General features: G+C 43.9%; 1 protein-coding gene across 5 annotated transcripts in view; it reads right to left on the bottom strand.

The window, feature by feature from the left end:
* The window catches only part of ACTN1 (actinin alpha 1), a 91,073-nt gene that overhangs the window by 26,237 nt on the left and 40,627 nt on the right, over nt 1–24,209 (bottom strand). For all 5 annotated transcript variants that reach the window (XM_055715950.1, XM_055715953.1, XM_055715954.1 and 2 more), the window contains exons 2-7: nt 21,370–21,484; nt 16,061–16,180; nt 8,434–8,520; nt 7,762–7,849; nt 6,774–6,852; nt 503–584 (exon numbers count right to left, since the gene is read on the bottom strand). In XM_055715950.1, the coding sequence (XP_055571925.1) occupies nt 503–584; nt 6,774–6,852; nt 7,762–7,849; nt 8,434–8,520; nt 16,061–16,180; nt 21,370–21,484 (571 nt within the window). The remainder of the gene's footprint in view (nt 1–502; nt 585–6,773; nt 6,853–7,761; nt 7,850–8,433; nt 8,521–16,060; nt 16,181–21,369; nt 21,485–24,209) is intronic.

The following is a 24,209-nucleotide window of genomic DNA, read 5'->3' as shown; positions in this document are numbered from 1 at the left end:
TGCCTTGGTCTCCAGACCCAGTCAATGAGGGATCTTCAGGCCCAACACTTTGAGGAGTCATGAAGAAGCAATTTATAATACTAATATCATGCCCCCAAAAGGGGGATTGCCAGCAATGTCAGAAAGAGCCCAGAAAAATATGCTGGAGTAAAAGGAACACAGTCCTACACCATACATTAACTCAGTATTAAGCCCAATCCTTGAAAGGGAACACTTCAGTCAGCAGTGAACATAGCCAGGTGTTACTCATCTCTGCCTAATGTGTTAACCCCAGGTTAAGATTGCCACACCAGACTCAGAAGGCAGAGGGGGCACAGGAGGAAGAGGGAAGCAGAACACGTGATTCATTATTCCATCGTAATTTTTTCCCTATACATTTACTATGTGGTGATGGAGGGAGCATTCAGAGGTTACTGAATTCTTGTACAATACAAGTCCACCTAGAAGAAGTGGGAAAATTTCTTGAGAAAAGCATGTTAAAAGCCACCGGGTTCTACTTTACCTTCTGCATCCAGCATCTTGGGAATATCCAGATATTTCTCAGCCACATCAAAAGCTGTGTTTAGATTAGTGAGAGGATCATCCTGGGAAACAAACAGATCCAGAGTATCAGCATCACCTTGTAACAAGGTACACAGCATTCATCTCAAAACAGAGCTATCGTGCTTGGTTTGGTTCAGGTAACCGTACTGTCCAGGCAAAATTATGCGTGAATCCTCATGTATCAGGATGAAGTAATTATCCTCCTTTTGAAAGCAGAGCCTGGAGACTCATGATATGCTAATTAACATACAATCTATGCACTTGCAACAAGAAGGAATAATACATTTTGTCGTGAACCTAGTTTAAAGTAAAATGTGAACATCATACTGATAGTAAATGGCCATATCTCACGCTTATATTAGGTTTGCAACTTCCATTTCAAAGAACTGCAGAGCAGCGTATCTGTTAGAACATCTAAGCAATACTAAAATAGTAACAACATCTGCAATGGGTGCTGTCCTTAGCTAGTCTACAGTTTGTGGAACACCAGTTGAGTGGGAGGAAGAGAAATGTTTTAACAAATCTCTACAAAATAAATATATATAAAAGTACCCATTTTGTCTTGAGTATTGCTTTTCCTCCTAGGCACTGCACATGACTTGCTATTTCCTCGGTACATTTCTATTCCTCTATATATAAACCTTCTGCTGTGGCAGGGTGCACTTCAGATACAGACATCAATATACAGTAATCAAATCCTAAACAAAGTTAAATGTGACTTATCATCATGAGTCATATCACAGAGGTAACTAGATTTTAAAGAGCCACACAAAAGAATATGAAACGCAGATGTCGCTGGAAATGAAAGACCTTTGCAAATCGTTTCCAGCATTCAAACGTAATGATCGGTAACAAGACACCTACCAACCTGTAGAACCTCATACAAGCCTTGCATGGAGACCCTCATACAAGCCTGATTCCTATATACGTGTATATCCATGATACTTAGTTACTCTGAATGATCAGTCTACTTAATGGATGACAAATGACATTTGCACTGTCACTTTCTACTGTTGAGGCAAGTGGCTTCTCCGGGAGGAAAGGGTGTGCACAAAGTGCTTGTGTTTAGTCACCTTGTTTGCCAAGTGCCTTCTGGGAGAGAGGAAGGATGGAGTGACACTCTTCATGTTGTCGTTTGTGCCACCTTAAAAACTAGGAAATAAGGAGTGTAATTATTTTACCTTTCTAGAGTGGCACCCATGTTCTTTTTCTTTTCTATTTGAGATCATATGCCTTTGCCTGTTGCATCGACTTGGAAGATTAAGCTGAACTCTAATCAACAGACAGTTTCCTTTGAACCCACTCAACACCAAAGATGAAGCCAGGCAGGCTTGGGCAAACAGGTATAGGCATGCAGACAAGTTCTTTTATGGCACTGGTCATTATGTTGCCCTGGAATTATAACCTTCACGAAACTAGGAAACGTAGCTATTCTGAAAAGCCGTTTCCTGCAGCTTTCCCATAGGAATTACTGCCTGTGTTATGTTGGCATCCCATATAAGCGTCATACTCCTTTGGGTCAATGTCTCCAGCAGACAGCAATGTTTCACCTACCAGAGCAAATCACACATGGAGGCCATCAAACAAAATATGACCAGCATTCCATATTTAGTCCACTGGGACAAGTCAATGCTAAGCAAAGAAGTGTTGTACGGGCACTCTGTGATGAAACCAGCAGCTGTCACACATGGTAACAGGCCCCCGTCTCAGTGTCAAATAGTACCTTATCCCTATATAATACACTTTCAAGGGTGACTACATTGAATATATCTACATCCACCTCTTCAGAGCTTAGCAGTGGTGCAGGCAGGGGATTTTTACTGTCCTCCAGGCACATGGAACCACCCTATACTATGGAATTAAGAGGCTTGTACCATTTCAGCTTCAGTCTACTTGTCTCCTGTGCCTGCTGTGGATAAAACTCTATGAATCCAAAATGTAACCAAAAGCCTTACTTGAGGAGGTGAGGCTAGCTGGTATATAATGCACCCTTGTTCACAGGTCCTTAGCTCCATTTACGAAGGAAAAGTAACAGCCTTTCTTTCACTCCAGTATCCAGACATGCCAAGTGGCATCTCCCCTGCCAGTTTTCCCCTAGCCCTTGTGTCATTTTCTACTTCTGTAGAAATGTCACCACTGGGTACCAAATTTCAGCCTATGCTGACAGTGACCACCACGGCGTGGCTAACACCCTGACAGAGTGTTTAGTATTAGCACAGACCCTTCCTCAGCGCAGGTCCATCTGAATATGCTGCCTGAAGATCTGTCAGCTTCTTCAGGAGGAAAGGGAGAAGCAAACTCATTGCACATAGCTTTTCTATCAGTTTGCAAGTAACAACACTAGGAGCAATGTTGCCGAAGGTTAAAAAGAAATTTTAAGCTGGAAGTTGGGAGAGGTTTCCTGATGGGAAAACTTACTGGGCTGGGGCACTCCCAAAGGAAGGGCTGGAAGTCTTAACATGTGGGAAACCGGAGGCTCACCTACATGAAGCCAGCAGACTTCTGCTTCATATTTAAGACGCGTGATCACACAGTCTCTTGGGGAATGAAGCTAAAGATAGCGCTACTGAAAGCAGAAGTCCAAGGCTAGCTCTGAGATGAGCAGAGAGCTAAACCCAGCAAGACGGTGTTTGCTGTGGGAAAAGCTTCACTCCTCGTGGATAGTGGAGCTGCTCATTGCAAAGGTGATGCTTCTTTGTGCAAAACATAGGATTTCCCTAGGGGCTTACCCGAGACTACAACAGGGTCTTGAGCCCTATGAAATTCCTCCAAAACTCCATCACTTTCAGTTCCATCCCATGGTACACCTGCTAATCATTATTCCAATCACCTGTTTCAGTTGACTCCCATGAAAAGGGATGAAGTAGTAGACTGGCCGGGCAGCTCCAAGCCTCGCAGTGCAGCACTACAGCTGCCGGCACACTTTAGGGACTGAAAGGCAGCAAAGCAAACAAACAAATGCCAAGTCACCTGTCCCCTGATTCCTTCCACAGCTGAAACATCCCCCCAGAAGAGCACTGACCCAGACGAGGTTCTGCAGAGGTGCCTTGATTCCCACTCTGCTTATCTGAACACAGAAATAGCAGAGACATGAAGATGAGGAGTAAATGGCCAGGCTCTAGCTGGGCCAACTGTGAGGAAAGTTATAGTTTCACCATGGAGGAATTAAGTTGTTTTAACGGTGGCAGACAGCAAACTTGCCCTAAACAGATGCCCACCTGGCACGTTCTCTGCTTTTGCTGACTAAAGACTACTGCAGCTCCTCCTGTTTCACCACAGCCCTAACTCACACAGGGATTCTTCTCTCCTCCTCCAGCTATTTCCAAGTCCTTGCAGCACACAAGGTTGCCATGGCAATTATTGCAGTGTGACATAAAAAAAAAATCTTCTATTAACTAGCAATCAGGAAAGGAGATGGAAGGGAAGAAAAATCAAGGGAGAGCAGGCACTTACTATATCTGCCAGAGTTGAAGACGCTAGGAAAGAAATCCAAAACCCATGTTTTCAGGAATACCTGTAATAAATGCATCCAGCACAGCAGTACACAGACCACATTTCTATGTGGATTGAAGCATCTGAGGGGGTGAGCCATCAGTCAACCACTGTCCTTGACAAGAAGATCTTAAATATGGCTCACAGTTGAGGTGCAGTTGGGGTTAAAAGGAAGAAGGGAAACCCCATCTTCTGCACATCTTTCACACCAGACCATGAGCTGAATCTTGAGATCTTATCTACAGTGAACTCAACAATAGCAGACAGACCTGCACTGAACAGAAACCACCTAACCAAATAAGTAGCTGTGGTGTTAGGAAATCACTGACACCAGCCTGGGTGGACTTGCTCCTTTTATTTTGGGGCCTGGACTATACAAGCAACTTCAGCTAGGCAGTGCAGGTAGGCAGACTTGTGCTTGCTCCACTAACATAGCTACACTAGGAAAAATAGCTAGGAGCGTAAACTCAGTACAAAACTTTGCTAATAAAAGAAGTTGTTAACTTTTGAGAAGACGACATGCAGCTACACTGGCTAGCTTTTGCTAGCATACACTGCCAATACGAGGTTTGTAGCATAGACACAGCCTCTGTGAAGGAGCAGAAAACACTAAAACTGCCCAGACAGGAGGTACAATGCAGACCTCTTGGCAACTTTGACTGATGTTCATCTCTCTTATCTTACGCATTTGTGTGTGTGTGTATGCTTGTAGACAGAAGCACACACAACATCACCAAAGGCACATACAAATGAGATGCCATTAATCACTCCCTAGAGTTGGAAGAGACCTGGAGGTGGACCTCTAACCTACTATCAACCGTAATGGCTGCTTCTCAGCAGCCTTGCTCATGTCCTTTTCTGCAAGGTAAGTCCCCTGCAGAACCAGGCATGATTCAAAATGTTGGGGTTGGTTTGTTTGCTTGACTGTTTTTGAGGGAAAGGGGAGAGGGGAAGCAGGCTCCGAGAAGAAGGGCAAGAATCAGTTGAATTGAGCCAAAGGGAGAAGAAAGAAGCAAAAACTAAGTTACAGAAACAGTCCAGGCAAATACTGTGTTTAGGAAGGTGCCATGTTTATACATACTACTATACTATACATACTAGGCTGTGAGCTAAGTTCTTCCCAGCTATTTGCTCAGGATTTCAGGTGGGGTAGAGCTCTCAAACGTGCATTTAGTCTCACACCTTTAGAGTAATTAAAGCAGAACAACAATTAAATGATACAGAAAGAGTCAGAAGACTGCAGGAGGGCAGAGGGAACTTGATGAAAGATGAGATCAAGGGCAAGTGGAAAAAACCCGATGGTTGTTCCCTTTAACATTACTCCAAGTAGGACAAATCCCTTCCCATCTGCATTGACTTTGGCTAGGACAATCACCCCCTCTTTCACCTTAAAAAGCCTGCAGGCAGTATGACCAAATAATCTTCTTTTCCTCACTCTAGTTTCTCTTGCGTTTGGCTTAGGGCTTTGTTGGTAACAGTGTGTGCTGTAGCATTTACCCGGCTGGGTTTGTCAGATGCACATTGCTTAGCTGCTTTTATTTTCCCAAGATCAGGCACTGAAAATGTAGCTCTAATAATTCCTTTTTTTATTGCTGCTGTTTATGTAAACAGGTACAGTCTCTCTCCACTGTTATTCATCACATGCTGACTCCAGACACTAAAACTGATCAGACAATGTAATTGACTGCTCTGCAAGACAGTAAAGATCTAAAAGGTTACTGGAAAGCAGATCAGGCATTGTACAATTCATTTCCTTAAGGATGCAGCTAATTTGATTAACTCATTTACATACTGCCTATCTGCACCGTGATCCAAGATCCCAGGTCTATCAGAGATTGGTTTCTATGTTTATTTCCCTAGCTAACATTGAGCACGTATGCACTTTATAACACCCAGCTCGTGAGATCAGGTGGTCAAACTTTTTGAGTATTAGCCCCAGTAACAACATATGAATTATGCTCTTGGTGACACTTCACTCCACATGTGCACAGATAGAGTGAAACCAGATCTCAACAGACTGCAGGAACGCCAGTAGGATGAGAACCCAGTTTGGTCTTCCATGGCTCTGCTGGGTCAAGACACTGCTGGCAGCACAAACCACTGAACGCTTATTCTCATCATCCACTTTGCAATCTTGTCTCCAAGACACACAGGAAGCAAACTTTGGAGCAGCTAGATATCATGTTACCAGTGGCAACTTTTAAAGTAAAATTGAGTGTTATCATAAATGCTTTTCTGGCACCTGACACCTATATGCTAGGAGAAGCCAAGCACTGCAAATAGCTCAGTGCTAAGCTGGAAGCATGTGACAAGTGTCCAGTGAGGGCACAAAGACCCCTCAATGAGCTTTTGCAATTGAACATCAGGTAATCAGTTTCTAACCAACTCTCCGCAGAAATGTTAAGTCTGATTTGACTCACTAATCTGTGACATTAGCACAGAACTAGTCTCACAGTTGGTGTTACTGAATTTGCCAGCTTTTGCTCATCAGCTGGGATTGGGGCACGTGTCTCTCATATAAGGCAGTCTGAAAGCCAGGAAAGTCGAGCAGGAAGCTCATTAAGTTCACGCTTCGCTAAGAAGCCTGAATGTACTGATTCATCCCTCCTTCCTTCCCCTCAATCCTGCAACTGCCAGCTTGTGCTGAAGTTCTCCAATTAAGTTTATCATGCTAATTCTTCTCCCTCTTTACTTCTAAGGAGCCAAGCATCTGGTCTGACAAACAAATTGAGTTGTACCTTTCGTAGCTTCCCGTAGTCAATGAGCTCTGGACGGTGTCTATGAATTAAAGCGCAGAAACCAAGGCCATCTTTCCAACTACAAGAGAGACAAAAGAGAGCACAATGAACAGTGTTCAGCCAGGGAGAGACACAGTGATGGGCATGAGCACGAGAGACACCACCAAGACAGCAGGATGACTAATTATGGTTAGTGCTTCTGTAAGTGCTGGGAGGGAGGCCTGTCTTGTACCTGCATGAGACTGTGATAAAGACTCCTTTCAATCTCTACAAAAATCCACTGTGATTAGGACTTGTCCTTTGCATTGCCACCTCCTTTTTTCTCCACAGCACATGCACAGAGAACTGTGCATGTGCTGTGGAGCATGCAAGGACAGGTGCAGAGCTCAGGGCTCAAAAAAGGTCTAGACCCAAGCCCTAAAGAAGGAACAAGTGCATTCCTCAGGGAAAAGGCAGATGGCCACAGCTAGCTCCGCTATAGTACTGGCTAGTGTGGAAGGCACTTAAGCTCTCAAATAAGTGCTTTACATTTATATGGTTCACACAGCTCTCCAAGATGTGCTGGAAAAAGCACTGTTATGCAGAATCTTCACTGGTACATCTGCCAATTTGGAAATACTAAGATAAAAGCAAGAAAACCTCTCATACCTTTATACTTTATACTATGAAGTATGGCTCCTAAAGTGTTCTGAGTTTTCACAGAGCAAAAGCTGTCTTGCTTAGCCCATGGCACATATGCTGAGGACTTAATGCTCTAAAGAACTTTATGAAAGCAGCAATTGTAATTGGAATGAGGAATTGGGATGTAGGTACTTGGATCTTCTTGTAACTTCTGCCTTTAATTTCCTACATGACTTTCTGGACTACAGTGTTACTGTGTAATGTGCACCTGCATTGCCTTGGGAGGTCTGTCAGGAACACTGTTGAACACACCAAGAAGCATATGAAAATAACAGATTGTAAAGCTAAGTTCTTGCCTGTAACTCACCTGATATGGAAGTTCTGGATGTTTACATTTTTGTAGGGGGCCGTCTTCCTCTGACACCATAACAAAAGTCCTTCTTTAGCAGATGTCTCTAGAGAAAGAAAGAAAACACACCAATTAACTCATTTTCTTAGAAAGCAGGAGTCTCTGGAGCATATGCTAGAAAAACATGACCAACTTTGGTAGAGATCGGACTGAATTGTGCTTTATTTAACTTTACTTGTCAGAAAATTCCTTGTTTGGAAGAGTCTGCTGGCATAGTTTTGCCACTATTATTTTCTTAATGAGGTTCTGTAATAAGGAGGTAGCTTTTCAGGATTAGAGAGGAGAGCTTTGTAGGACTTGTAATAGACAGGTTCATTTGCAGTGTTAGGCCCTGAATCAGCCTGCAAGAAATGCAATAAATTCCAACATCAATGTTGGCTTTCAGGCTTAAACATCCTTTTGAGCTGCTCTTAAAAATCTCTTACAACAGGATGTAAAAAACTCTTCTTGGTATAGCTGAACCTGGCCAGAAATGTCAGTGAGATGACAGGGCAGCTTGGGAAGGGTAGCTCCCTAGAATCTTCCAGTGACTCACCTAAAAGCACATTCCGGGCCTTTTAAATGGCAAAAGCCATTTAGTTACCCCAGTTGCTCATTATTGAACACTGGCTAGAAAGAACTAATATTTACCTTCAACTGAAATATCCTGAATGGCAAAACGAAGGATGATGGTCCAGATCATTCCAAGAGTCATTTTAACATTGCCATCCACGATTTCTATGGAGAAAAAAAAAAAAAAAGGCAGAAAGAGAAGAAATAGAAGGCATCAAGTTGCAAGTGCAAATCCTAGTAAAAGAGGAGCACTGGGGAGCAATCGCTTTTGCAGATGGGAGAACTGGAATTCCAGCTTAAAACTGTTCTTCCCTCCTCCCCAGATACTCTGCTGGTACAGCAGTCTTCCCCAGTACTACCCAGTAAACAGACGGATTCTCTCAGAGTATAACACTGAGCATGAAACAGACACCAATGATCCAAAAGACCGGGAATAAGGCTCAATTCAGATCAGTGTAATTCCCTCCAGGGGCTTAAAAACACCTTGTTCAGGTTAAATTCTGATCACTTAAAAGCCATATCAGCCAAACTGGGAAAAAGAAAAGCCTTCCTCTCTTATTCTGATGTCTACTCCAAGTCACCTATATAACTGCCCCAGCATAATTATTCAGAAGAACCAGTGAGACTTCCCAGTGCAGATGAGCTCTGACAGCTGGTTTTGTCCTGCGAACAAGATACCACCAAGAAACATCAACATTTTAATTTCAAACAAGCCTAAATGCTTGCTGTTTCAAACAAGCCTAAATACACCAGACTGCCTGTATAGGGCCTCTTTCAGTCAAATAGATTGCCAAAAGACACAACAGAGCATTCCTTGAAGTACATGCATCCTGCTTGAAAAGGAAGTAAAGACTCATGCTGACCAGCCCGAGCAGACCATAACATAAACTAAGATGTTCAACAGATTGTGCTTCATTGCTCATTGGACTCCGCAATGTAAATCAGCAAGGGTCAACAACTCAGAGGTTTTAGAAAATGACTGCTTGCACGTGTGAAGTATTATCTGTTTAGGATGGGAGGATTAGGGATCTGGGGGGAGACGCTGGCAGAGAAAGTGGTTTCCACCATGTATAGATTAGTGCCAAACAGTCAGCAGCTGGGTCTCAAGCGCCAATCCTCATCATCTACAAAAATTCTGCACAGACTATATATACACATTATAGAATTTACAGCCTTCACTTTTTTGGATAGTGAAACTAGCTGAGCTGCCTTCTCCTATTCATTCTGTGGCAGGTTCCTGCAAGGCAGAAAGATCTTTCACAAGCAACTGGCAAGTTGTAAGAGTATTTTCAGTAAGAAAAGTGTTAGAATTAACCTATTGTTTGGAGGTAGAATAATTCAAGTCCTAACAACGCTGCCAGAAACCATTTTTGTACTACTGTAGACCTCTGTGCTGCTGCTTCCATAAAGCTGCCCAGCACTGTTCTGGGGCAAGTAAAATCTGCAGTATAGACAACTGCCACACGTCTGGACCCTGTCACAAAAGTAACAATATTTCAAATTTTCCTTTTAAGCCATTAGAAAAAGCTTTTCCTCTTATGGAAAATTTTCAAAATGTGAACCTCAGTGTATTCAAAACCAGCAGATGAGTAGCACGCACCCCAAACACAATTGTTTCAGAAACCATGTCCATATGGTCCAGATTCCTAAAAGTTATAATTTAGCAATACATGTGGTACAGCTTTCAGTGTAAATTAGAAGGATAATCTCCACTCTGCTTTGACATACATATGCATGAGGGATCTATAGATTTAAAAGACAGAAAACGAGACACACCACTTTGTTCTACTGCAGTAAACCCCTGTGTCCACATCTTTCTGCACCTGAGAGTACACAGATATCTTGGTGGTGCCTCAGTTTGCCCAGAATTAGCCACCAACTTTTCACTGCAGTACAAAACTGCAGTTATGGTTGCTGGCAAGAAAAAAACCTATGTTTGCTTGTTGACAGTTTTCTCACAAATGAACTTTTTACAGGTATTTTAGGGGCAGGGGGTTGTGCACTAGGCTGACGGAACAAAATGTCATGTGATAGCAGGTATATTCAGTTCTGCACTTCTTGCATTCTTCACACCTCCAACAAAGCACCACAATCAACTTAAAGGAAAATCCTTACTACTGTTACAAATACCTGAGATACTACAGCTAAAATATATATACATAGATATATATATAAAAGGCATCTGTTTTCAGCTTGTTAGTTTTGTTCATGTGGTAGATCTTTGGTGGACTTTCAAAATCTCCAATGCCTGTAAAAAACACATCAGTTGGCAGGAGGGCCCTAGGATGTATTTAAGATTGGAAACTAAATTGAGCTTTTTATTTTAATAGACTAGATTAAAATCTGATGGCAATACTTTAATGTGAAAAAGCTTTACGAACACTAATAAATCGATCAGTGAGCTGAAACAAGCAATTAATGTTACTGTTCCATGGATTTTAATTGGAAATAAAGGTCAAGATACTTAGCTAAACCAGATGGCGTTAAGTTGCTAATGTGGCATTAGAATTCACCACGATTGTTCTCAGGTCACGTTCTCAAATTCTAGTTTTATAAAGTTAGCTGGCGGACTTAAGATGGAAAGCATCTCTTGTCCCCCAGCTCTCTTCATTGCATTACTCATTTAAAAAGGAAGCTGTGTGCTCCCTGATCCCATGTCTTCCTTAGCTGTGCACCAAAGCAAAGCTGCTCTGGAAGAAGCCCAGAATATTTCCAGCACTTCATCTCTACATATCATTTTACTTTTTCATGACACAGAGAAAACCCACTGCCTAACAAGCAGATACTGATGTCAGTGAGGTTAGTGACGGATCCATCCTGGAATGCAGATTTAACCAACCACACCATCCCCAATCCTTTTCTTTTAAGCACAGTTGACAAAACTGTTATTATTTGTTAGAAGCAGGCAAGCATTTTTCATTTCTAGAGCTAGAAAACTTCTCCTGACAACCTTGTTACAAAGTCAGCCAGCCTGATCAGGAAGGCAATATGCTCTTTGGCCCTCTCACTCAGTTTTCCACCCCTGCACTCCTCAATGTCAGCCTCCTTTTCCTTTAGGATCCCTTCAGTGCCCTTCAGCTGCTGCCAGTCCCTTTGTAATATATTGATATATGGTCAAGAAACAAAAGTGAAACCATGAAAAACATGGTTGCAAAACAGGTTTGCATGAAACCTTCTGCTTCCTGGCGATGAAACTCCACAGGAATTGTTTAAGAAGCTGAACATAACACTACAAAGCTAGAACAATCTAACGCTTAATTAAAGATCCTGTGTTTTTTCCCTGCTGATATAAGTAAGGCTCAGCAATGTGAGAGCAGAGGCTAATAATCAGACAGTATCTTCTGCCTGACTGTGCTTTCCAAGCGCTCTTCCTAAGCAGGACCTCTGCAAGCATTGTCTGCGCTTCCCTCCACCACCAGCAGCTGTGGTCTGAACAGCAGCAGCTAGTACATGTTATTAATGTGATTTACATTCAACTTGGGGGTGGATCAGTCGTTGGCTAAAGCTGGTGAGGCAGCTGGATGGAAATTTTTTGCACCAGTGAATATGCTTCCACCCAGCTCCCATTATTGTACCAAATACCACAAACAAAATATGCAAAACCTACAGTACCCTCAGCCATTTGTTAGACAGCGAATTAAGAGCCTCACAAATATCCAGTCCTTAGGAGCAAGACTGGTTGGCTACATAGACGTGGTTTTTAAAATGCCACTACCTTTTTTAAATGCATGAACACATTTTGAAAGATGCGAAAATGATTAAGCTTACTTTTCCACCCTGGCCTGGGTAATTAAAAGCAGAATCAATGCTACAAAAACTGTTATTCCCCCCTTGCTAATTCTGAGTTGCCGGTGAGAGCACAGCCTCTCTGGTTACCCCATGGAGAGGAGTTGCAGGGGATCAACAACTGGCAGGACAGCATTATGATCTGCGAATTGGAGACATAGAGCAACAATGGTGACATAAAATAAAGGCTGCTGAGCATTCTATTTATCCTAACAAAAGCCAAATAAAGCAGGACGAGCAACCATGCCCTTGTCCTCAGAAAGCATGTTGCTAATGATGGCCCAGACAGATTTAGAACAGATGGCTGGCATTGTTGATGGGGGTGTATATCTCAGCTCCCTAATTGTGAGTGGGCAGGAGATAGGGACAAATACAATGCTAGCTTCACTCACTGACAGAGAGAGACCTTATCTCCCCCCTCTTTCCACTGTCAAATATATGCTTGCTCTGGCTGGTGCCTCAGTAGGTGTTTTGCTCATATGGGACTTCTGCAGTTATTGAAATCTCCAAGCTTTATTTCTCCTTTCACTTGCATGGATGAGAATAGGCATCAGTTCATCCAAAATTATCTTTATGCTGAACTGAGCCACATCTGTCAAAGAAAGCAGCAGCTTTCTATGCAGATTAGAGGTGTAAATAAAACAGTCTTAGGGTCACATACTTGACCTATTCAATCTGTTAAATCCCAGGAGCATTTGACACCAGTATGGAATCTATTACAGGGGAAGAAGGCTCCTGAGGTGTCAGATGACAGTGAGATTTAAAAGCAGATTAAAAAAAATATTAGAAAACTGTACCAGGCTAGAGCCTTCCTTGATCCAGATTTACACAGATCTGCTGTATGCCACAACTGCTTTGATCTGCTATGGACTCTAGCTAACAAAGATGTTTAGAATCATCTTGAATTGTTAACAAAGATGGTTGCAAAAAGCAGCTTTCAACCCTTATTGCTTATTCTGCTTGCTTAATTAACTCTCCATTCAATGTGGACATGGAATATGTCCTGCACTCATACTGTGTATAGGAAGTCCTCTTCAACTCTGGTTCTTGTTCACTGGGACAAGGCTGCAGAGCTTGGCTTGTAAACAGCAGAGAAGGATCTTTATTTGGTAAAATACGAGATAAAAGTCATGAAAACATTTTTGCTGGCTTTAACTCAAACACAAGGTTGCACAAGGCTTAAACTGACCTGAAAGTCTCCTTGGGATTCCTTCTGGAGTTTATTTTTTTAATGACAACAAAACAGTAATGAATAAAGCCAGGACACTGCTGGCCAATGCTATTTGTCTAATGTATACAGAGAACTATAGCCAGGCTGCAGACCCTTCACACAGGACCCTGCTCCCCAGAGACGAGCAAGCCACCTCGAGGTGAGGAGAGCACTACCCTAGCCAGCACAACCACACCGCTGCTGGATGGTGGTTTTCCCCTCTGGGAGAAAAGCCACCTGGAAAAATTCCTAGATCAGTCCAACCTGACTGAGGCACTTAGAGCTCATTTTCTTGGTGCAGTTATGACTGCCTCATTGGCTTTTACCTTCTACTTTGCTGCTGCACGGTGTCTTCTTGTAAACCCTTAAAATTCATGTTCCAGAAAGGTTTATAATCCCTTACGTGGACAGAGTTCCTGCTCTGCTGTTCCAAGTAAAAGTCCATTTCTATAGCTCATGTGTAATTTACTGTACACCAATCACCTGGATGGACCAGGCAGAAGGCCCTGCAGCAGGTTATGTTTCCCGGTGACAACCAGAGTGGCCTGGGCTTGGTCTGGGTGCATGGGCAAGCGCTGGGGTGGGGGAGCCCATGCTGTGATCACACTTACGTAGCCTGAGCTGGCATCACAGCACAAGCCCAAGTGCTCTGTATAAAAATCAAAGCTCGCCTTGGTCCAAACATCAGTTCCGTGCTACCTTTGTGAGTACAAAGAAACCCACACGGGTTCACCATGTAGCTGCATGGGCACCAGCACAGAGGAGAGCCAGGATCATTTGGCAGGGGAGGTCAGGATCACTATTCAGACTGATATAAATCATGGCTTCTGTCACAAAATGGCACCTCACAGCCTATTTCTGAACCGAGTAACTCCTATGAATCCATACAGAATAACTGGGCCCTGGAGATCTTTGGTCACAGAACACTTTACTTGCAAATGATTTCTACATGCTGTGAGGGTACAGTCATAGCTGATTCAGGAGCAGAGATCAAAAAAGAAAAATCCAATAGAAGGAGAGAAAAAGGCAAACTAGTGCCAGGGAAAGCAGAACCAGGGGAAAAAAAAAAATAGAACAGGGAAGATAGGTTTTAGGCATGCTCTAAACTCCCAGAAGGATCCAAATATCTGCCCAAGATCCAAATGACAGCAAGAGCTCTCTTAAGGCAGAAGACCTCTGACTCCAGGTCCGACTTCCAGTTTGAAAAGGGTCCCATATAGATATGGACTACTGTATCAGACACTGGATGCATCAGTCATTTTTAAGGGCACAAAATTACCTTAGATATGCATTTTTGCTATGTAAACAATACTCAGGGTGAGCAACACCCTCAAGTTGTTCCTGAAGGAAAAGCTAAGAAAATTGAAGAAAAAGTTTTGTATGTGAAGTATCAGTGTCATTGAGCCATTTGCCTCTTGTATTTTGCTGTTAAATACCAAACGCAGTATAGAAGTGTCTGCAGTGCGCCTGGACACTAGTTTCAAATTGTTCCAAAGTCTTCATAAAGGTAATGCAGTAAGTTGAAGTAAAGGTCTCTGTAATGCAACCATACGCACCTGCAGCAGCCGAGGTATCCTGCCTGATCTGACACAGAACAAGTGGACCATAGGATGGGCATGTTTTGGAGATGTCCCCAAGAGAAAGGTCAAAACTAGGGACAGCATGCCAACACTGGTCCAACCTCATGGGCTCAGAACAGGCATGGCTCAGCCCTGCAGCCATGGCTCTCCCGGAGGAGGAATGCTCATCCAGAACTGTATCACAGGCTCATTTCCTGACTCTGTCAGGAGTTTCCCTGGAGAAACCGCCTATTTCCATCTGTAAGATGGAGATAAACCTTCCTCATTTTCCGTGGTCACTGTAAAGGCAAACCTAGAAATACCACAGAAGCAGAGTGTCTCCTCAGCAACAGTGACAACATGAGTCCATAGACAGGACTCACACATAGGTTCCCGAGCAGAGGAAAATAAGTATCATGAGAACACAATCCAGGTAAGATGACAAGTTGTTAAGGTTTATAAAAGAGCAAACTACCTTACTAACCTGCAAGCCCTTCTGGGTCTCAGGTGACATACCTGCAAAACACCTACCATCTTTGCTAAAAATACAAAAGTCCTACACAACTCCCTGCTGTCTGCATGATTAAAGTGGGGGCATCCCTGATGCTGCCCACAATGGCGTCTACACAATGACACACAGGCTTCCAGCCAGAGCACCCAGCTTTCCGGGGTGCACAACAAGAAGCTTGGAAGCCCTGAAAATTGGAGCCTTTGGGGTCCTTGACCTGTCTTGGGGACTGCACTTGGCTTTGACCCATGGGATGTCCTAGAGCAACAGGGAAACATTTCCCAGCAGGTCTGCAACAAGCTAAATACAAGCAGCTGCTATGCTTCAGTTAGGACCTTTCTTCATTCAGGAAAGAAACATCTCAATCAATTTGTTTCTGCCACTGCTCAAGTGTTCATGAGAAATCATGAGAACCAGGAGAAAAGCAGGAGGACCTGGCCAATAAGGGCAAGCGGGAATCAAGTTTGGCAGCTTGGCGCGAAGCTAGGTTTTAAATCCAGGGTAAAGGCCCCTTTTTTCCTCCATGGTTTATTCAACAAAGACGTGGTGGGGCTGGGGAGGCACAAAGGCAAATGACATGCATGAGAGAAAGGCAATGGCTAAGCGCAGCTTAAGCCCAGAAAAACCAGATGGTTTCCTTACCTTCTGCTCCAATAGACACTAGTTTGACCCCTTTGCTGGCAATGAAATCCAAGGCCTTGTTCACGTTAGATATTTTGTGCACTCGCATTTTGCCTCTTTCAGGCTTAGCCAAACGTTCACCTAATAAGAAAAAGGAAAAAGAAGTATTAGAAAACAATTTTGACCCCTTTCTTCCCTGGTGGGTATTTCCTCATGCTGGCAGCTCCCGCTGCTCCGCCAGGCAGAGGGTAAACCTCCCTGCATCCTTTCTCAACAGCAAATGCTGGACAGCCACACTCCCTGTTAAGTACCCTCAGAAAGAATCACCTTTTTGTGGCATCCCAGATAATTTTAGTAACAGAGGAACTGTCAGCACTGAACTCTTTCCGCAGCAGGTTTATATCAGAGGTGAAAAGGTCCTTCAAAAGCACACTGAGCTAGGCAGTGGAACTAACCTCCATGCTATTAGCTGCAGACAACGATGCCTGGAAACAGCACAAACTTCCCTCCCGCACAAAGACAGGTAGGAAGCTCCCCACCAGCACTTACAACACCCAATTTACAAAGCAAATATCTCCTTTTTGGAACTCCCTACAGTCAAATGTGAGGGTGATCTTGTATCTTGCCTTTTCTTTTCCCCAGCCAGGATACAGACCTCCTACCTCTCAGTCTCTTCACTGAACGGTCACAACTGCCTGTATCAGGAAATAAAATCATTTCTTTGGCAAATGGCTTTGTAACTGGAAGGACTGTCATCTCAGCTCCTTTCCATTCTATGTTTCATGTATGCAACCCTATGCAATGGTCTCTTGCACAGCGGTATGCATTTTAAATGTTTATAATGAAGCAGAGAAGCAGCCTAGCTCTGAGGTAAGAGCAGGTAAATCTCTGATAGAAACGAGTCTCGGGGCAAATGCCAGCCCTGACTGGAACAAAGCTGGAAGATTTAGAAAAGCACTTTCTTGACCTTATTTATTTGAAAGAGCTGCATTAATGTCAGTCATGCCTTTCTTGATAGGCTGCCTGTAACTATGCTCACAGCCTGCTTTTACTAACAACCCAACATCCACAGTAGGCAAATTAAAACTTGGACAGACAAGCTGCCTTTTCAAAGGCACCTCTGCTAGATAAATAAGACAAGGCATCAGGGACCACCTGTATGTGACACACACCACCAAAAAATGAACAGAGCAGCTGCTTTCAGATCATAAGCTGCAGAACACCAAAAAAATCTAAACAAAATGCAAGCAGGTTTTGCATTTTGGAAAAAAAGTTATGAGATAATTAAAAGGAGATCAGTTGGGCAAGTCTAGGCACGTAATTACTGACCTGAACTATTCAGTACCAAGTGTCTCCTGCTGTATCTCGAACCTTAATATTTAAGTCAATGCAAGCTGACGCAAAACCTTTATTTGAGGCTTAAGAGTGAGACAGAAAAGTACTTTTTAAAGAACCATTTTTCATACTAAAACTGGATGGCTTGTTTCCTAACAAAGGAGTGAGGAAAATCTAAAATGGAAAAAAACAGATTGTCTCCCTAGCCATGCCCTAACAAAGAAAAAAAGGCTGGAAATGAAAATCCTTTCTTTAAAAGTGTTTCAGTGATTACCGTAGGTTGGTGCCATTAGCTCTCAAGCTCAAGGATAAAACCAGATTCACTTTCAAAATGAAACACTGATGTCTGACAATTTAAGTAAAAAGATGTATTTATGGTACAACCTCCACCCTAGGATTAAAAAAATCTCTTTTGCTTTAATGGAGCCTCAAGTACACATCATGGTACATTGCTTTCTTTTTCCACTTGGATAATGCTAGTCATTCTAAATAGAAGTGGAAGCATTTTTTGCGACAGTTTTACAATGGCATTTTTACATGTAGTTTCACAACGGACTTAAACAGAGTTGTGCTGTCAAATGTCAACAAACGGGTTGAGCCAGCTAAAAAATAACCATTTTCTTCAGCTCATGTGACTGTAAACTAGCCTTGCAAAAAGAAAAACAAAGACAAGAGATTAGGTTTCAGCTGGAACAGCAAGCTGATCCAATTCACCTTGTGGCCGCATGTGCACTGCCAATGCAAGGGAGAGCATCTGAACTGCTCTCCCCAGCACTGGGGAGAGCAGGATTGTTCCCCTCTGACAGCAGTGCAATCCTCAAGCAATTGACGGTGATTGCAGAACTGCAGTCTCCCTCTCTCGAACACCACAATAAGATACTTGTTTTAGAATAATTTTATTTGGAATAAAAGTGTCTCAAAACCCAATGGCTATTTCCTTTAGACTTGGACTTTATTACAAATTTAGATTACCAGAGAAAAGCTTCATCTGGTTCCATGCCATACACTATTAATGATGTAGACTGTTAAAAGGGAAGCCTGCTAGAAATATGTTCTACTTGCAGCTATTTGCATCATTGCGTTATTTCTCAGTACTTCTCCCAGCTGAGACAATGAAAATGGTCTACTTGCTTTCATTCTCCGATTCTCATGTACCAGCCCAAGGCTGTGGTTTAAAAGCCAAACAATGTAAGGAAGTGTTGGCATAGAAGTTGTTTACAGCAAATTTGTTTAGGAAAAAATTCAATTAGTCATTCCTTTGGGGGTGGGGAAAAGAAAAGCCTTATAACTTTAGAAGTATTAAACATGACCTTAGCCTTTTTCAGTCTTGTAGTGTTACTTTTAAAATGGCTTTGTCAGGGGAAGGAAATGCATGCGGTGAAAAATGAAAGTGTGTCTTTCGGGGCAATTTCTACGAGGCCCCCAATTGTTACTTCCCACCACAGAGGCTAATGGGAGAGACTGGCAATGAGGAAGTCCCAGGACTGTCCACGGAGCTTCCCCGACCGCACAGTGGCTGGGGGACCGAGGGGCTCTGATTGGGCTGGGAGGGGACCCACTGGCAGCACAGGTCCAGAAGGTACCAGGCTGAATAAAACCCAGCTGCTCTCCTCTTGCATAACATCATTGCCTCCCATATTTTGGAAAGTTGCATCAGATGGAAAAACTGCTTCCTACCTGCCTGGCAGTGACATGTCCCCCAGGACGCACAGGAGGGTCTGCCCTACAACAGGCCTTCCACAGCCCCAGCAGCACAGTCCCTCTCCCTCCCTCGGGTCTCCAGCAGCTTCCCTGATGCAGGCTCCATCCTTCCTCCCACGGCAGCAGCCACCACTGTAACGGGGCAGAGGAAGATAGCACTCCCTCACTCCCACACACCCTGGCCAGGCAGAGGAGGCATTCGGCTTCACACAGCTCTTGGCCAGCCCAGCCCAGTGCTCTCGCAGCTGAAGGCTCTTACGGCCATCACCCTCTGGGTTAGAGTAAAAGATCAGCCTGCCACAAAGCAACCCTGCCAACAGCTCTGCAGTCCCCCAAAATATGGGAAGGAGGAGGCACGGAATGAACCAAGAGCTGAAAGGAAAGGCCAGAAGCTGGAACTGGAGAGCTAAGAGCCATCCAGAGATGCATCCTGTTGGCAGGTGATCAGTGGGAACTGTGGCAGGAACGTACAGGCAAGCCCTTGCCAACCACTGGGAGACTCCTTACCCTCTTGCTGCTCCTAGGTTGGGCTGCTGCTACCCCAGCTATGAGCCAGAGGGGCTACTAGCAGAGCCAGCAGCTGGAAGGAGGCTCCGTAAGAGCAGTAGGACTCACAACTGGAAATGGAACTGCCAATTATGGAAATTAAATGGAGAAGACACAACTGTGCTAAATTTCTCCTCTTTTGCCGCTGTACCTAGGAGAACTGTGGTTCTAGCTTCTGCTGGCTCTAAGAAAAGGATGCTCAGTCCTTAAGTGTGTGAAGGACCATAGCCTCTGGTGGGATGCAGCCCACAGCTGCTCCCCATGCCTTTGCCCACTGGTCATCTATCAACAGGCTGTGGGCACAGAGCCACTCTGCAGCTGTGCCCACACCACCAGGGCATTCAGAAGCCATTAACTTCTTCGCAAACTGAGGGGGGTCTGCCAGGGCCTGCCAGTGGGCCCCCAAAGGGACAACAGTAGAGGAAGAGTGGGAGATGAGGCAAGGAAATTAAGCAGAGATATGAGGCCCCCTGCTTTAGCACTGAGCCTCATCTGCCCTCCCCTGTTCATGCTTCTCTCCCCTGTCCTCCAGTTCAGTGATTAGAAACTAAGCCACTAAGGTCCACTTGTCCCTGCTTCCAGGCTGCAGCCCCTCCTCTGCAAGGGAACACAAATACAGAAAATAAACTAATAGGAATTTGCTACCTCATTTCTTACAGGCACAGCAGAAGCAATGAGTGTGCTGCAAAGCTCTGATAGTATTTTGAACTCTGATCCCTCCAAACCACTAGCATGGGCAAAACCCTTGAGGTTTTATCCTATTGCCATAAATTCTGAAAAACACATACAGTGACAGCGTCTGCAGGAGCTGGAAAAGGGGAAGGAAAGAAAAGGAGAGGCAGAGGGAAGGCAATCCGAGCGCTTCTATCAAGGCAATTTTATTGGAAAACGTACCAAGAAGGTCGGGAGTGCAAGTCACTGGGTTGCTATTACTGGCTCAAAAGCCATCAAAAGAAGGTCTGTGAGCATACAATCCCAGTTTCATACATACTATCTTTACCCCCCATGATGCCTCCCACAATACTTTATTAAGGTATTTATTTAATCAGCACATCAACAGGTATTACTACTTATATGAAATAATCCCTAGGAGATATCTGTCGTGTAGTAGGACATTTGTGATAGGGAGTGAAAACACATCAGACCTAACTTGTTTATGCTACTGTTTCTATTTCAGACTGGGTTTTCTGAGATTTTGCTTTTGTTTGGGACTTTTTTTTCCCCTGAAGGCTTAAGCACTGAGTTCAGATTGAAACTAGAATGGAAAAAACTTCAGTCACAGCTGAAACTGAAGGACACAGAAGACTTACAGTTTTGACTCCCTTCTTCCAATAACTACTATCCTATTCCCACTGTCATGTGGCTTTGGTATGATTTGCCAATGCAGCTTTCTCACACTTCCCAGAGCCTGCCAAGCAGTGAGAGCCATTGCTCCAGCCTTCACAGGAGGCTGCGCATTCCTGACAGGCAGAGGGGAGCAGAGAGGCAGGAGCAGGAATGCAATGGGCTGCCTGCACAAGCCATGAGGCTTGGAGTACATTCCAAAAGCACATTAATGGTCACTGCTGGAGACAAGATATTCATTAGGGGGAAATTTGTTCTGAATCAGGAAGCAGCTGTTCTTATATTCCAGCAAAGTCTGCAGCATTACAACCCTTGTTGTCCCTATTCTGTAAGAAAGGGAGAGGACAGATTTCCAAACAGAGATGCTCAGGACACTTGAGAGCACCACACAGAACCTCTCTCACCTGAAATGACTTCCAGAAGTAACATGAGTTTAAGACCATCCCTGAAATCTTCCTCTATGTTCTCAATCTGTGTCCCAGCCTTGCGGAGGTGAGAATTACACCATGCTGTAAATGTCTAAAACACAGGAAAGAAAGAAAGAGAGAGAAAAAAAAAAAAAAAAAAGAAGAGGCAGTCAGTAATCTTCCCAGAAGCCAAACAGTTCACAACCAAAGCAATGCTGCTAGATACCACGACACAGATTTAAATGCTGGTTAGGTTATCATCTTTCCACCCGCTGTCCTTGTGGAACAGAAGCGTTAGCACCTAAATATGAAAAAAAGTTGCAGGGTGTGCCCACGACAGAGGAAGTCTGAGCGAGGCAGTCACTTCAAAGCTCCAGCATGTCTGATTTTCTGGAGAGGCCCCTATGTTTTGTGTTTGGTTTAGAATACCTTGAAACTGATTTTAAGGCATGCTAAGTGCTCAGATTGCTAGGGACTCCAGTGCTGTTAAATGACATAACATAACGTGAAGGAGAACGGAAGGAAAACAGCATTCCAGATCTTCTCATCTCCGGACAGGTGCTTGATAAAAACAGGACCATCCTCCTATGGCTGCCTGCCTCTGGTTTACTCCATCCCCAGCAAACATTGCAGCCCTCAGACACTGAGGGACAGTGTGCTGAACTCCTCAGCGATACAAACCACATCCCAGTAGCGTCTGGCCCGCTGCCTCCTTTCTCACCGAGTTGCTGCTAAGCAGACCTCCCCCCGCCGCATGACTGTCCCACCTTCCCTGCCCCCTCATGTGGAGGAGTAAATGCTTTCTGAATAACGATGCTATCACTCATCTCAGCAGAAGTGCAGGTCCTAGAAAGGATAAAAGTAAGCATTACTTAGCAACACTACTGTCTAGCACAATCCCAAACTCCCACTATTTGAAAGCCTCTCGCAGCGGATCATTGCAGCCACATCAAAGATAGAAATCACAGCCAGTCTGTAATTAGTGATATTATGTACTACCAATGGAGTAATAATATGAGTTTGAAGCATGGGAGGGACTGAGGTCCAAACTACAACACAGCCAGTGACATTCAGGCTAAACAAAACTCTTTTTGGAAACTCCTTCTGACCTCAAGTGGTCAGGATAAGAGGATCTCTCATGTGATAGAAATGAATTTCACCACAACTGATGAGAAGACACATTTTTTGTGGTTGCCATCTGTTAGCCCGTGTTCTGAACAACAGGCATGTGGGGCACTGATGGGGAAGAGGACTGTCTTGTCCAAGAGATGTGATAGTAGGGATTACCTCAAAAAAAGCACCATATGAACAGCTCTGAAAAAGTAACTGCTACCAATTGATGGTCAAACGACAAAAAGCAAATATAAACCACCTCAGACACCTCTGGGTGGCATGGTCTTACACAGGTGAATCAAAGGGCCAAACCTGGAGATGCAGAAGCTGTTTGACACAAAAGCACTGTTTGAAGAGTAAATGGTAGCAACTAGTTCTTTTAAGGCAGACATGTTTGTCCAAGTGCTAACGAATGTGTTTCACAGTGTTTGAATAGGACACCAAGTAAACCCTTTGCTTTGTACAAACTGATAACCCTTCAATCACTCTTCAAATAGAAGGGTGAGGTTACTCAAAAAACCAGTGGCTCTAAAAGCTCAGTGCTACCACAAGGAAAGGAGGTCTTTCTTCCCGTCCTCTCCCAGATGTGCTCCCAGAGCCAATTCAACTCACTGACCCAGCAAAGGACTGTTTACTTCCTTTGGTAAGGCTATGTCTTCTGCTCAGTAGCGCATGGAGACAGTTCAGCACAGTCTAACAAGCCTCTCCAAGAGAAAATTTGGCATATATGGGCCAAGCAGGAGGGTGGAGTGGACCACAGCAGTCATGCCATCTTAGGCTGTTGTCTGCAGCAGAAAGGATTCAGCTGATACTGAAGCACGGCATGCCAAAAACTCAGAAGTGCTTCGCTGCTGCTTACAGCATGCACAGGGTTTCAAAAGAAAGATTACCTCAAACGGCAAAGAGCATCAGGGTTTGTTCTTATTTGTCTGGAAGCTGGGCTTCCTCTACTAACTTGCTTGCACTCATGCCGACACAACTACAAATAATGCAGCAGAATCTTTTCTTGGAAAAAGCATTGCTCAACAGCTGCCAAGCTTCCCAGTGCTGCGCTCTGGCCTTGCTCTCCTCCAGGGCTGTGGGATGGAGCAGGATAACAGTGCAGCTGTTAATACTTTCATGGCAATGGCCCTTTGGACGGACGCATGTATTGTGAAAGTCTGGGATATCTTTTTTCAACATGGTCTGGTTTCCTTCCAGAATTGGAAGCTTTAAAAAAAAGTCAGTCATTAAGCACCTTTTATTGCTTTTTATTGTTATTCCCCTGAGAAATAAAAGTGGAGTTTTTTTCAAGTAAGAGCGGTTTTATTTGAAAATGGCCCTGTATCCTAAGGACATCCTTTTGGCACTATTTTCTTCATTCCACTGCCTGTGCTGTATTATGTGAGAAGAGGTTCATTTACTTGGCTCCCCCCTTTGCAGCCAGGCTCCTTCACTCCTCTAGAGGGGCAAATGACAGCAGAGATACTTTCAGATGCTACATCATCATCCCATATCAAAGTATGAGACCAAGTTATGTCAGGAACGTTGTGGATGCCCACAAACCTCCTTCTCATATTTGGAAAGCAAGATACCTAGCGCTAGTGACCTAGGGCCAGTCACATTACAAAATCTGCACTGAATTGAGGAGGAAGCCTGAGATCTAACTCATAGGCCACAAGGCTGCACTTTTATTTCTTGTACGATTTCTCTGAAGCCATTTCCGTTTTGTTTTCCATCAGCCC

This window comes from Falco cherrug, chromosome 7 (genome assembly GCF_023634085.1).
Source record: "Falco cherrug isolate bFalChe1 chromosome 7, bFalChe1.pri, whole genome shotgun sequence".
Taxonomy (NCBI): Eukaryota; Metazoa; Chordata; class Aves; order Falconiformes; family Falconidae; genus Falco; species Falco cherrug.
The sequence above is the reverse complement of the archived record's forward strand: the minus strand, read 5'-3'. Positions and strand labels throughout refer to the sequence as shown.